Below are 14063 nucleotides of genomic sequence, written 5' to 3' on the forward strand. Positions count from 1 at the left end.
ATTATGCAAATGTCCCTATAGAACGATAAGCATGACCAGTCAAATGTATTTCCATCAGTGAATAGGCTAAAAAGCATTATTTCGCAATTGCCGGCGCCAACTTTTTTATCAGCTTTTTTTTTTTAAATTACTGAAAAAAGCCGGCTAACAGAAACCCTGGTACACAGATATGTGTGTGTGTGTGTCCTGACTGAAGAGAACAGCAGGCCATGCTGTGAGCAGTGCCAGGCCTCCTCCCTGAGTGTGTGTCTCACCAGTCGATGCCTGCATGCTGTCCCAGAGAGAGAGTTGGCGGCTGTGGATATGGAGCTCATTGGTGTGTGTGTTTGTATTGGGGGGGGGGATCTCTTCATTGTCAAGGACATTTCCAGTGGGAATTCACAATTGTCATATTAACGGTACAAATGTTGACACAACTGAGTTGTTATGTGTTTGAGAGGGTTCCATTCTATGACACAACATTACATACTAGAAGGTTCACCTTTTATCTGAATGCACATACATTGTAAAAAGGGCTTTCTAAATTAATTTGATTGATTGAAATTTGATTGATCTGAATATTTATATTTACTTAAAACAATAAAGTTCAAAAGTTCAACATGACAATAATACTCACATCCTGGTTAGACATGTCCCAGTAGGGTCTCTCTCCGAATGACATCACCTCCCACATGACGATGCCGTAGCTCCACACGTCACTAGCTGAGGTGAACTTCCTGTAGGCTATGGCCTCTGGAGCTGTCCACCTCACTGGGATCTTACCCCCCTGAGCGAGAGGGGGAGAGAGGGGGAGGGATAGGGAGGGGAAGGGGGATGGATAGAGAGAGAGGGTGGAGAGTGACAGAGAGAGGGTAGAGAGAGAGATAGAGAGAGGGTAGAGAGAGAGAGAGGGTAGAGAGAGAGAGGGTAGAGAGAGACAGAGAGAGGGTAGAGAGAGATAGAGAGAGGGTAGAGAGAGAGAAAGGGTAGAGAGAGAGAGGGTAGAGAGAGACAGAGAGAGAGAGAGTAGAGAGAGAGAGGGTAGAAAAAGAGAGAGAGAGAGAGAGAGGGTAGAGAGAGAGAACGACATGATTAGTCCAATACATAAATAAAAAATCATCATTCCAAACCAAAAGACAACTGCAACCCCTCCATCCCTCCACTCCGATTTTCCCCCATCTCCCTATCGATCCAGCGGCAAGGGATTGTAACTCTGCCCCCCTTCTTAATATGATCTGCCCTTCATACATCGACCCACACCACGTCTCTCCCGTCTGAGTTTGAATAAATGGGGATTTGGTTGGGGTTTGAGTGCGCCTGTTGAGCGTGTCTGTTTGTAATTGGACTACCTGGGCCTGGGGCGAGTCATGCATGGATCTGATTGAAATTGCCGGGTGGCTTGTTTAAGATTCCCTCAACACACACTCACCTGTTTGTGGACCACTTGGTGGTTTCCATTGTATCCGGCCAGGCTAGGCCAGCTTAATAATGCCAGTTAGTTCAACCTGTGAATGTCTAGATAAGTCGGGCTTGAAAGGAGAGACGGGAGAGCGAGACAAGGCCCACCCTGCTCTCCTGGCTTTTTCCCTCAGGACCGAGAGGTGTTTTGTGTGTGTGTGTGTGTGTGTAGATGCGTGCATGTGTGCATGTGTGCATGTGTGTCATCTGGTTTTTGCTTGTGTGTGGCTGTATGTGCATGCACAAGCATCAGTGAATGTGTGCGTGTATGTGTGTGTGTGCGTGCGTGTGTGTGTGTGTGTGTAGAAATCCAGAGGACTCAAACTCAGCTCATTAAGGCCCAGCTCTGAGTGTTTGACCTCTGGGAGCTCCTGACCCTGAACATGATGTTAACCTCTGACCTCAGTGAAGGCTGGTGTCAGGGTGCATGGGCCGGGAATACAGGCCTGAGCTGTTACAGAACAGGGAGGTGGAGGGAGGGAGGGAGGGAGGGAGGGAGGGAGGGAGAGAGAGAACGAGCGAGAGAGAGAGAATGAGAGTGTGTGTGTGTGCCTAAGAAAGGAAAACAGTATTTTATCTAAGAGAGAGGGTTCTGGAGGGTTCATATGGAAGTAAGTGTGTATTTGTGTTTCTTTGAGAAAAAGAAGAGTGAGTGATATCCATCTAAGGTCTGATGACTTCTCTGCTTTTCTCATATCTCTTCTTAAAGTATCTGATCCCAGACACCAAAAGGCTTTCTCTTGTCTAAGTTCTGTCTCAGCTCTGTGTCAAGGCTATAGAAAAATACATGAAACTCCATCCACACCAATGAAAATAAAGACCAGGCTCTCATCTCTAACTTTGTCAGAGCCATGCTTCAAGGCGACTATTTCAACTTGGACACACACACCAAATGAAAAGAACTACAATACATATAATTAAGTATGAAATAACAAAACACTGCCTCTTCCATGTTCCTCTCTCAGAGCTGTGATCTTAATGCTTTGTATTATAGCCTCTCTTGATCATCCCCCTCTTTTCATCTCTCTCTCTCTCTCTCTCTCTCTCTCTCTCTCTCTCTCTCTCTCTCTCTCTCTCTCTCTCTCTCTCTCTCTCTCTCTCTCTCTCTCTCTCTCCATACATCTGTTCTCTCGCTCTCTCGCCCCGGGACCCTGGGGGGATATGAGCTCTGTCGTCGCCGTGACCTGGGTAAAGATGCTAGCCGTACAAGAGCTCCGTGCCTCCCTGCTTCGCTTTGCACTGGTCCTAGCAGAAAGGCCAAGGTAATAACATTTTCACGGCTGCCACGTCCACGAGGCAGCTATGCAGATCATTAGTAATTATCGCTGTGGGCGAGCTATCTGCTAGCAGCCAGGTCAAAACGACACTTTAATAACACAAAGTGCTGCAGAACAGAACAAGCCGGACAGGCAAACAGACAGAAGAAGGCAAATATATAATAAAAGCATTGGATGCAGTGGAGGCTGCTGAGGGGAGAACGGCTCATAATAATGGCTGGAGCGGAGCGAATGGAATGGCATTAAACACATGGAAACCATGGAAACCATGTGTTTGATGTATTTGATGCCATTCCACTGATTCCACTCCATTACCACGAGCCCGTCCTCCCCAATTAAGGTGCCACCAACCTACTGTGATTGGATGTTTTTTTCTTTATTAACTCAGGAGGAGAAAATAGAGAGAATACCCCAGGGAGGGAGAGAGGGAGGGGGGAAGAGAGGAGAGGGGGAGGGAGGATGGGAATTAAAACGGGTCTAGTGTCAACACAGCCAAACAGACACTTTGTGAGCCTGGGAGAATGGAGAGAGAATGTGTGTGTGGATGTGTGTGTGTGTGTGTGTCTGAGCCAGAAAGCCATTTCATTCACAAGGCCGACAGTACAAGCCAGTAAGAAAGGAAGATGCTGTTCTCTGTGGTGGCCTTGAGTCTTAGAGAGCACTCACAGACTTATGCCTTCATGTAAAACAACTACACAAGCTGAACGATACAACAACCTCCAGCCAAGCTCCATCAATCTCTTCAGCTAGCTGCTCATCACATAAAGAATATGCATAATGCATTTCATTGAGAAATCTTAATGTCAGCATGAGAGCATAATTGTTGTTCTCTCACGACCCTTTAGAAACAACATTATATATACAAAGGGACTCCACAAAACAACAACAAAACAATAACAACAACAACAGTGATATACTTGATTATTGCAGACCTGCCATACTTAGAAAAGGAGTTTCACAATGACTCTCACTTCAAACAGACAAGTTACCTCCAGATCACCTTCAAGTCAACAAGATGAGCTGAGACAAAGTGATTGGTCTTGACTAGATGTGACAGCTTGTAACAGGTTGTGACCCGTTGTGACAGGTAAAGTGACAGGTGTAGTGGCACATCTGGGGTAGACCTGCTGGGAGCAGAGCGGGCAGAGTGCTGTCAGGGTTAAGGAGGATCATGGGACGTGGTGGATGGTGTGGCGTTTTGTGACAGACAGGTGCAGAGTGTGTGTGTTTGGAGGAGCTCCCTTACACACGACACACACATGACATGTGGGAAACATGGGACAACTGCCATTGCTACAGTAACGTGTACTATGATAGATGCAGTATGTGTCCAGCAATTCAACAGAGTATGTCACTGGCGATCTATAGACTGAAGGGGAATCTAAAGTGTCAAATGGCAGTGTGTATCACTCTAAACAAACTGGAGCAATGCCCTGCCCTGGTGTCCCAGGAAACGTAGGCTAAATACCCTGCAAGCTCTTCTCCCACTGAACTCCTCAATCCTCTAACTCTCTGTGTTTTGTTTTTCATTGCTGATGCATGCAACCTCTGCCACTCCATCTCTCTAAGATATATCAATGAGTACCATCATGTTTTTCTTAAAGTAGCAGCTGTCCCCAAATGCAGATTCATTCCCCCCTGGTGGAAGACAAATCTGTGAACTCCCAGTAATGCAGCAGACACACAGCACTCTGGCCAAACTTCTATGTGATCCATTCCTAAACAATGCACACTCAAATGGTCCCGAGCACATTTACTTAGGCTAGGCAAAGTGCTCCATCAACTGCCGTTTATGTCCTGAAAGCAACGATTGCTGGGCAGTCTGCCCAAAAAGAGTAGAGAGAGGGAGAGGGGGAGAAAGAGAGAGAGAGAGAGAGAGAGAGAGAGAGAGAGAGAGAGAGAGAGAGAGAGAGAGAGAGAGAGAGAGAGAGAGAGAGAGAGAGAGAGGGGGGGGGGGGGGGGAGCGAGAGAAAGAGAGAGAGAGAGAGAGAGAGAGAGAGAGAGAGAGAGAGAGAGAGAGAGAGAGAGAGCGAGCGAGAGAGGATATGATAGAGAGTGAGAAAGAGAGAGAGAGAGAGGGGGAGAGAGAGAGAGAGAGTGCAGACATCCCAGGGACTGTCTGGGAGAGGCGGGCCCTTCTACAGTTCCACTGTCTAAAGCGCAATGGAGAATAGGTTAAAACGTCAAGGGAAGTTATATTTGACTCCATGGAACTATTTCAGGCATCATTTCACAAAGTGCCCACATACAGTATTCTACTGCTATTTATTTCAATTATGTAGTTTAGTGTAGGAGTCATATGAGTCTATGACACACAGGTGGTCTCAAAGTGGTATTAAATCCGACCTTTGATAAACGTTGTCTGTGTAGTCTTTTGCAGTTAACATATTCCTTCAGCTCTTCAACTCGATGACACCACTTCTGCTTAATAGAAATGCCCCCTCCCCTTGTGCAACCTCTATCTGGGCCACCGATGACTCAGGGGCCACCAGGGGCCCCTCAAATTAAACCCAGCGTGAATCCTACGTTATTATCATGTATTTTTGCACATCCTTGTTAGGCTTTTTCAGAGGTTTAATATTAGACTACGACCTTGGCTTGTGTAACCGGGTGACATCTTTATTCTGTCCCCTTGAGATGACTCTAAGAAGTTGGAAAATAGGCAATTACAGCTCACAGCACACAGACTAATCACATAACAGATTGCTTGGGTTGTTTAAACAAGAACTGATGTGTCTCTACTCGTGTCAATGGGCGGCAGGTATTATAGCAGCTAAGAGCGTTGGCCCAGTAACCGAAAGGTCACTGGTTCAAATCCCCGAGCCGACTTGGTGAAAAATCTGTCGATGTGCTCTTGAGCAAAGCACTTAACCCTAATTGCTACTGTAAGACGCTCTGGATAAGAGCGTCTGCTAAATTGTAAATAATGTAACTGTGTCACAGCGTTTTCTCATCCCAGGAACTAGCATGCTGTGACCCTCTGTCTCTCTCTCTTTGAGGAGCCATTGCGCAAAAACTAGAGAAGAATCTGACATCTAATTTAATCTGTAGTAGCTCGCAGTTATACTAACTGACGGACTGGCCAGCAACTTCCCATGATTGTCCAATGTCAGTCTATGGACTGAGGTCAGTGTTGTGACAAAATCCATCTCCCACATTACATTTCGTCCCCCCTTCAGTGTGCTATGTAGAGGATCACCATGTCTGAATCATGCTCTGCATCCATACAGGCACAGAATGCCCACCTCAGTCATAGACAGCAGCTTGATCTGTCACACATGACAGGAGGTATAAATCAAGCATGAAAACACATGGTTTCCCTAGACGCCATGTTCCCGCTTTGATAAAGGAGTCTAGGTGGACCAAATGGCAACTTTTCTCAGAGTTTTTCCACTTCTTTTTCACTTCTTTACTCAAGGATGCGTTCCCCTGAAGTCCCCTGTAACTTTTGCCACATCAATATTTCACACCAGTGACAAACAACACAAAAGGCTTTGGGTGGTATGCCAAAGGGAGAGAAGGGTAGGAGAAGGGTAGGAGAAGGGTAGGAGGAAAGGATGCAAATAGAAAACAACGAACAGAAACAGAGGGTGGATAGAAGGTAGCGGAGCGGAGAGAGCAAGAATGTCAGTGAGGTCGCGGGGTTTGATGGATGAAGTATGTTACTGGGCTGTGGGTGACCTCGCCTCTCAACCCCTTGCCCTCTTTGATGCAGCCTCAAAGACACACACACCCATTCAAGTGTGCGCACACACAAAAGAGTGCGTACACACACAGGCGAGCATGAAGACACATGGAAGCATATAAACAATCCTCTCTTAGCCTCCACAGACACACACACACACACACACACAAAACCCTCTCAGTCTCAACATAAAACGGAAGGCAATCTGTCCCACATATACAGTGAGGGAAAAAAGTATTTGACCCCCTGCTGATTTTGTACGTTTGCCCACTGACAAAGAAATGATCAGTCTATAATTTTTATGGTAGGTTTATTTGAACAGTGAGAGACAGAATAACAAAAAATAACAAAAAAAGCAACTAATGTCAAAAATGTTATAAATTGATTTGCATTTTAATGAGGGAAATAAGTATTTGACCCCCTCTCAATCAGAAAGATTTCTGGCTCCCAGGTGTCTTTTATACAGGTAACGAGCTGAGATTAGGAGCACACTCTTAAAGGGAGTGCTCCTAATCTCAGCTTGTTACCTGTATAAAAGACACCTGTCCACAGAAGCAATCAATAAATCAGATTCCAAACTCTCCACCATGGCCACGACCAAAGAGCTCTCCAAGGATGTCAGGGACAAGATTGTAGACCTACACAAGGCTGGAATGGGCTACAAGATGACAACAGTTGGTGAGATTATTCGCAAATGGAAGAAACACAAAATAACTGTCAATCTCCCTCGGCCTGGGGCTCCATGCAAGATCTCACCTCGTGGAGTTGCAATGATCATGAGAACGGTGAGGAATCAGCCCAGAACTACACGGGAGGATCTTGTCAATGATCTCAAGGCAGCTGGGACCATAGTCACCAAGAAAACAATTGGTAACACACTATGCCGTGAAGGACTGAAATCCTGCAGCGCCCGCAAGGTCCCCCTGCTCAAGAAAGCACATATACAGGGCCGTCTGAAGTTTGCCAATGAACATCTGAATGATTCAGAGGAGAACTGGGTGAAAGTGTTGTGGTCAGATGAGACCAAAATTGAGCTCTTTGGCATCAACTCAACTCGTCGTGTTTGGAGGAGGAGGAATGCTGCCTATGACCCCAAGAACACCATCCCCACCATCAAACATGGAGGTGGAAACATTATGCTTTGGGGGTGTTTTTCTGCTAAGGGGACAGGACAACTTCACCGCATCAAAGGGACGATGGACGGGGCCATGTACCGTCAAATCTTGGGTGAGAACCTTCTTCCCTCAGCCAGGGCATTGAAAATGGGTCGTGGATGGGTATTCCAGCATGACAATGACCCAAAACACACGGCCAAGGCAACAAAGGAGTGGCTCAAGAAGAAGCACATTAAGGACCTGGAGTGGCCTAGCCAGTCTCCAGACCTTAATCCCATAGAAAATCTGTGGAGGGAGCTGAAGGTTCGAGTTGCCAAACGTCAGCCTCGAAACCTTAATGACTTGGAGAAGATTTGCAAAGAGGAGTGGAACAAAGTCCCTCCTGAGATGTGTGCAAACCTGGTGGCCAACTACAAGGAACATCTGACCTCTGTGATTGCCAAAAAGGTTTTTGCCACCAAGTACTAAGTCATGTTTTGCAGAGGGGTCAAATACTTATTTCCCTCATTAAAATGCAAATCAATTTATAACATTTTTGACATGCGTTTTTTCTGGATTTTTTAAATGTATTCTGTCTCTCACTGTTCAATGAAACCTACCATTAAAATGATAGACTGATCATGTCTTTGTCAGTGGGCAAACGTACAAAATCAGCAGGGGATCAAATACTTTTTTCCCTCACTGTACAACCACATACAACCACATACAACCACAACTCTTGGGCTCTCGAGTGGCGCAGCGGTCTAAGGCACTGCATCTCAGTGCTTGAGGCGTCACTACAGACCCCCTGGTTCAATTCCTGGCTTTATCACAACTGGCCGTGATTGGGAGTCCCATAGGGCAGCGCACAATTGGCCCAGGTTTGGCCGGTGTAGGCCGTCATTGTAAATAAGAATTTGTTCTTAACTGACTTGCCTAGTTAAATAAAGGTTAAATAAAAAAAAATACCACAAATGCCCCACTCTCTCTACTCCTCAGGGCATTGGCTATTAATACAAAGTGTGATTGCATTGCACTTTCTTCACTAGCCAGACATCAATCCCTTTTTCTCTGGACATGCCACACACACACAACCTCTCACCAATAACCACTTAAAACCTTTTTTTTTTTAACGATTGTATTTATTTTCAAACAATACAAAGCACACACATACAAACGGCAACAATGCACACAAACATCCAGGACATCCCCTCTGCCCAGACCCACATGCTCCCCCCCCCCACATGGCCTCAAACTGCACCATTTAGTTTCCCTTCTTCGCCAACGCATTTCCAATATTTAGATAATAAAGTGTTTGACCTTTCCATTGTGTTAACGATGGAGGATAGGTTGATTTCCAGTTTTTAAGTATACGTTTTTTTAAAGATGATTGACGAGAAAAGTATCGTCCAACCAATCGGGTATCTCATTGCACCCTCATATGCCATGTCTTGACATATTCAGACAGATGGATTAAAAGTACATTTACATTGTAATACTTCTGACAGGCAACTTTCTAACTCTGCCTGTAACTTTTGGACTTTATAGCATTCCCAGAAGGAATGGATTATTGAGTAATTGTTAGTTTTACACTTAAGACATGACTCTGCCGTTGTGCTGTAGAATTTGTGAATTTTGTCTCTTGTGTAATAAATTCGATACATTAGTTTATACTGGATTAAGCGTACATTTTCGTTAACTGTAATTTCGTTAGTTATGTTCTAACATTCCCTCCATCTTGTGCCAATATCAGTTATTTTTAAGTCTTGGTTCCAGTGGTTAATATTTTTTTCTAAGAGACTGTCAATTGGAGAGTCTCTCTGCAAGGTTTTGTATATCTTACCTATCATATGAATATCCTTTTCTCACTCAAATAGGATTCCCTCAAGATTGCTCTGATGTCCAAAATATTTCAAATTCAAATGTTGTGATATGAAACTTTTAAGTTCCATGTATTTTAAAATTACATTGGTCAGTCACCATTTTTTTTTTTTATGTCATGGAAATAAATGTATTTCCTATTACCAAGTCATTTACGGTTTTTATGCCTTTAGTTTTCCATGTGGACCAATTTATTGGTGAATTCTGAAAAGCTATCCAAGGATTGCTCCAAAGGGGTTTATTTTTACGGAGTGATATTGGTTACATTTTTTTCCACATAGTTATAGTTTTCCTAACTATGAAGTTGTTAATGTTAATGTTCTTAGCTTTATCATTTGAAAGTAGACAAGTGAAAAGATTCTAGGGATGAGCATGCGCATCTTCAATATGTACCCATTGTTCCTCTTTAGTGCATTTAACTATATGTCTATAAGTAAAAGCCTTGGGTGGCGAGTTGATACAATTCCAAGTCTGGAAGGTTTAAACCACCCTCAAGAAGATGTAAAACTTTCCTTTCTATGAGTTTTATTTGCCCATAGTCTGTTATGACCGAATATACTTTTTAAAATAATGTCTCTGGTGGGGTAATTGGTATTACCGAGAATAAATATAAAAGCCTTGGGAGCCATCCCATTCTGAAGAGGTTTATTCTGTAAGATTTATGGGAAGATTGTTCCATCTAATTAGATCTGCTTTCATATAGTTAAGTAATAGGTTAAAGTTATCTTTTTTTTGTTTGTTGTCACTTAAGCATCCTAAGTATTTGATATTTTTTTGTGGTCCGCTTAAAGGATTACTGTATATCATGAGTTATTCTTTTTTTAAATATTATTATTGTGGGGGTTTTCCACGTTCATTTTATATCCTGAGATTTTAGAGTATTCTGAAAATATTTTTAGCAAGGGGGACATTGAGTTTTCAATATAGGTCAGGTATATCAGGAGATCATCTTCAAGTAAGTTTAGTTTATATTAACGTTTACCAATACTGATACCTGTTACATTTGGGTCCTGTCTAATTTTTTCTGCAAGCGGTTCAATTGCCAGTACAAACAGGAGGGGGGAGAGAGGACATCCATGTCTTGTGTCACTTTCTAGAGCAATTTCATCAGATAATGTATTACTTGTGTATATTTTTGCTTTAGGACATTTATACAGTGGCATTTTTCCTATTTTGTTGCCTTACAACCTGGAATTAAAATAGATTTTTGGGGGGTTTGTATCATTTGATTTACAAAACATGCCTACCACTTTGAAGATGCAAAATATTTTTTGGGGTGAAACAAACAAGAATGAAGACAGAAAAACAGAAAACTTGAGCGTGCATAACTATTCACCCCCCCAAAGTCAATACAATAGAGCCACCTTTTGCAGCAATTACAGCTGCAAGTCTCTTGGGGTATATCTCTATAAGCTTGACACATCTAGCCACTGGGATTTTTGCCCATTCTTCAAGGCAAAACTGCTCCAGCTCCTTCAAGTTGGATGGGTTCCGCTGGTGTACAGCAATCTTTAAGTCATACCACAGATTCTCAATTGGAATGAGGTCTGGGCTTTGACTAGGCCATTCCAAGACATTTAAATGTTTCCCCTTAAACCACTTGAGTGTTGATTTAGCAGTATGCTTAGGGTCATTGTCCTGCTGGAAGTTGAACCTCCGTCCTAGTCTCAAATCTCTGGAAGACTGAAACAGGTTTCCCTCAAGAATTTCCCTGTATTTAGCGCCATCCATCATTCCTTCAATTCTGACCAGTTTCCCAGTCCCTGCCGATGAAAAACATCCCCACAGCATGATGCTGCCACCACCATGCTTCACTGTGGGGATGGTGTTCTCAGGGTGATGAGAGGTGTTGGGTTTGCGCCAGACATAGTGTTTTCCTTGATGGCCAAAAAGCTCAGTTTTAGTCTCATCTGACCAGAGTACCTTCTTCCATTTGTTTGGGGAGTCTCCCGCATGGCTTTTGGCAAACACCAAATGTGTTTGCTTATTTTTTTCTTCAAGCAATGGCTTTTTTTCTGGCCAGTCTTCCATAAAGCCCAGCTCTGTGGAGTGTACGGCTTAAAGTGGTCCTATGGACAGATACTCCAATCTCCGCTGTGGAGCTTTGCATCTCCTTCAGGGTTATATTTGGTCTCTTTCTTGCCTCTCTGATTAATGCCCTCCTTGCCTGGTCCATGTTTTTGGTGGGCGGCCCTCTCTTGGCAGGTTTGTTGTGGTGCCATATTCTTTCCATTTTTTAATAATGGATTTAATTGTGCTCCGTGGGATGTTCAAAGTTTCAGATATTTTTTTATAACCCAACCCTGATCTGTACTTCTCCACAACTTTGTCCCTGACCTGTTTGGAGAGCTCCTTGGTCTTCACGGTGCCACTTGCTTAGTGGTGTTACAGACTCTGGGGCCTTTCAGAACAGGTGTATATATACTGAGATCATGTGACAGATCATGTGACACTTAGATTGCACACATGTGGACTTTATTTAACTAATTATGTGACTTCTGAAGGTAATTGGTTGCACCAGATCTTATTTAGGGGCTATATAGCAAAGGGGGTGAATACATATGCACACACCACTTTTCCGTTATTAAATTTTTAGCATTTTTTGAAACAAGTTATTTTTTTCATTTCACTTCGTCAAAATTGGAAAAACGCCAAGGAGGATGAATACTTTTGCAAGGCACTGTATAATATTTTTATTACATTTATTATTTCAGTGGGAAAGTTGAAAGCTACAAAAGTTTCGAATAGAAAAGCGTATTGTATTACACTGAGACATATTCTTGTATTTGTTTGTGTCTACTTTTAATAAGCCCTGTTTGATTGATACCGTATATATTAAGTCTGGTAATACTTTTGCCATTCTATTGCTTATGAGCTTTGTTATTATTTTATTGTCTCAATTTATTAAACTTATGGGACTGTAATCAGCAGGGGACTTTCCAGATTTTCCTGGTTTTAATATAACTTAAATGACTGTTTGATACATGGAACTAGGAAGCGCTGAATTTAGTGACATATGTGTTGTCATTTGTGTAAATAGGGGTGCTACTTTGTCCCAAAATGTTAAATAGAATTATATGGTAAAGCCGTCCATTCCTGGTGCTTTACTCCACGTGAATGTTTTAACAGTGTCTAATATTTATTTTTGGGTGATCTCTGTTTTTAGTGATAATTTTTTGTCTGCTGATAATTGCTTCCGTTTTTGAGTCTAATAAGGCTGTAGGATCAGTCCAACTGTGGTTTAATTCTAATTTATATACATTTTCATAGAAGCTTTTAAAACTGTAATTAATCGCATTGTTGTTTCTAATTAACACATTTGTATCTTTATCTTTGAAAATTATTACTGGTTTGGAGTGTATTCATTTTGTGAGGGCTGTGAGATGTTTACCAGGTTTATTTACCATTAAGAAGTATGCTTTATTTGACTTGTAGTTGTTGGCTCTCTTCAAAAGTAAAATATCATATTCCTGCTTATGTTCATAAAATGTATTTTCTTCTTTACCTTGTAAAGATTTTTTAAAGTGCTTTTTCTAAGATAGTGATGTATTTTTCTTTAATTAAAATTTCGAACTCAGATTTAACTTTTGCCGAATATGAGATTATCATCCCCCTAATGTACGCCTTAAAAGCATCCCAAATTATATCAGGGGTCGGCTTTTCTCTGTCTATGTCTACATTTGTAATGGTTTAAATTTTTTCATTTATGTATTTCATAAATGTTGGGTCTTGAAGATGCGCTCTGTTCATTCTCCATTTTCTGTCGCTAAGTGTATTTTCTGTTGGTGTAATTAAGCATGATACCGGAGAAGGATCTGATATCATTATGTAATGGATTTTTTAACCCAATAAATAGTTGAGTGCATGTTTGAGAATTTTGTTTTAGTCAATTTTTGAATAGCTTTTCTTACTTAGTATTTTTTAGTTGAGAATAGTAATCTCCAGGTGTACTGTCAATCTTATCAAATCTATAATTTAGGTCTCCTGCTAAAATAATAGTTACTTTCTGGATTTGATCTAATATAGCTTGAATTCTATCTAAAAACACAACATTTGCCCCTGGTGGGATATGCAGTGAAATCAATGTGTATTCTTCACCATGTAAGGTACAATTCAACATTAGAAAACGTCCTTCTCGGTCCACGTGCTGGGATATAAGGTAAAAGGCTGTATTCTTATTTATCAGGATGCCTACACCTGTGCTGTTACTACACATCAAAACCGTTCACATTTTTATTAACCACTTAAAACATTTCACATCTTTAACAACAAACACTGCATGGTGTGGTGATAAACAGCATTCAGCCTATTTCACACACACACACACACACGTTTGTTTTACTATCCCTGTGGGGACCAAAACATTTATTCCCATTCAAAATCCTATTTTCCCTAACCCCTAACCCTTACCCTAACCCCAAAGCCCTAACCCTAAACCTAACCCTAATTGTAACACTAACCCTAAACCTAACGCCTAAGCCTAAAAAATCATTTTTCCTTGTGGGGGCCGGTGAAATGTCCCCACTTCTCCGAATCTTCTGGGGACTTCTGGTCCCCACAAGGATAGTAAAACCAAACCACACACACAATACATCAGACATCATGCAGACACTCTGCCTGTCCTTCCTTTGAGCCGCTGGGTCCCCCAGGGAAAAGATGTGATGAAAAAAGAAGTGAAACGATAGATGG

The 14063-nt window shown here is 42.3% G+C and overlaps 1 protein-coding gene across 1 annotated transcript in view; it reads right to left on the bottom strand.

Annotated features, from left to right (window-relative positions):
* LOC311099071 (ephrin type-B receptor 1) overlaps positions 1-14063 on the bottom strand; it is a gene marked incomplete at both ends in the record, with an annotated part of 313995 nt that overhangs the window by 4594 nt on the left and 295338 nt on the right. Inside the window, one exon of the mRNA XM_084139687.1 lies at positions 617-766. Within this exon, the coding sequence (XP_083995813.1) occupies positions 617-766 (150 nt within the window). The remainder of the gene's footprint in view (positions 1-616; positions 767-14063) is intronic.

The sequence above is a fragment of the Coregonus lavaretus genome (genome assembly GCF_964263955.1).
Source record: "Coregonus lavaretus genome assembly, chromosome: 23".
Classification (NCBI taxonomy): Eukaryota; Metazoa; Chordata; class Actinopteri; order Salmoniformes; family Salmonidae; genus Coregonus; species Coregonus lavaretus.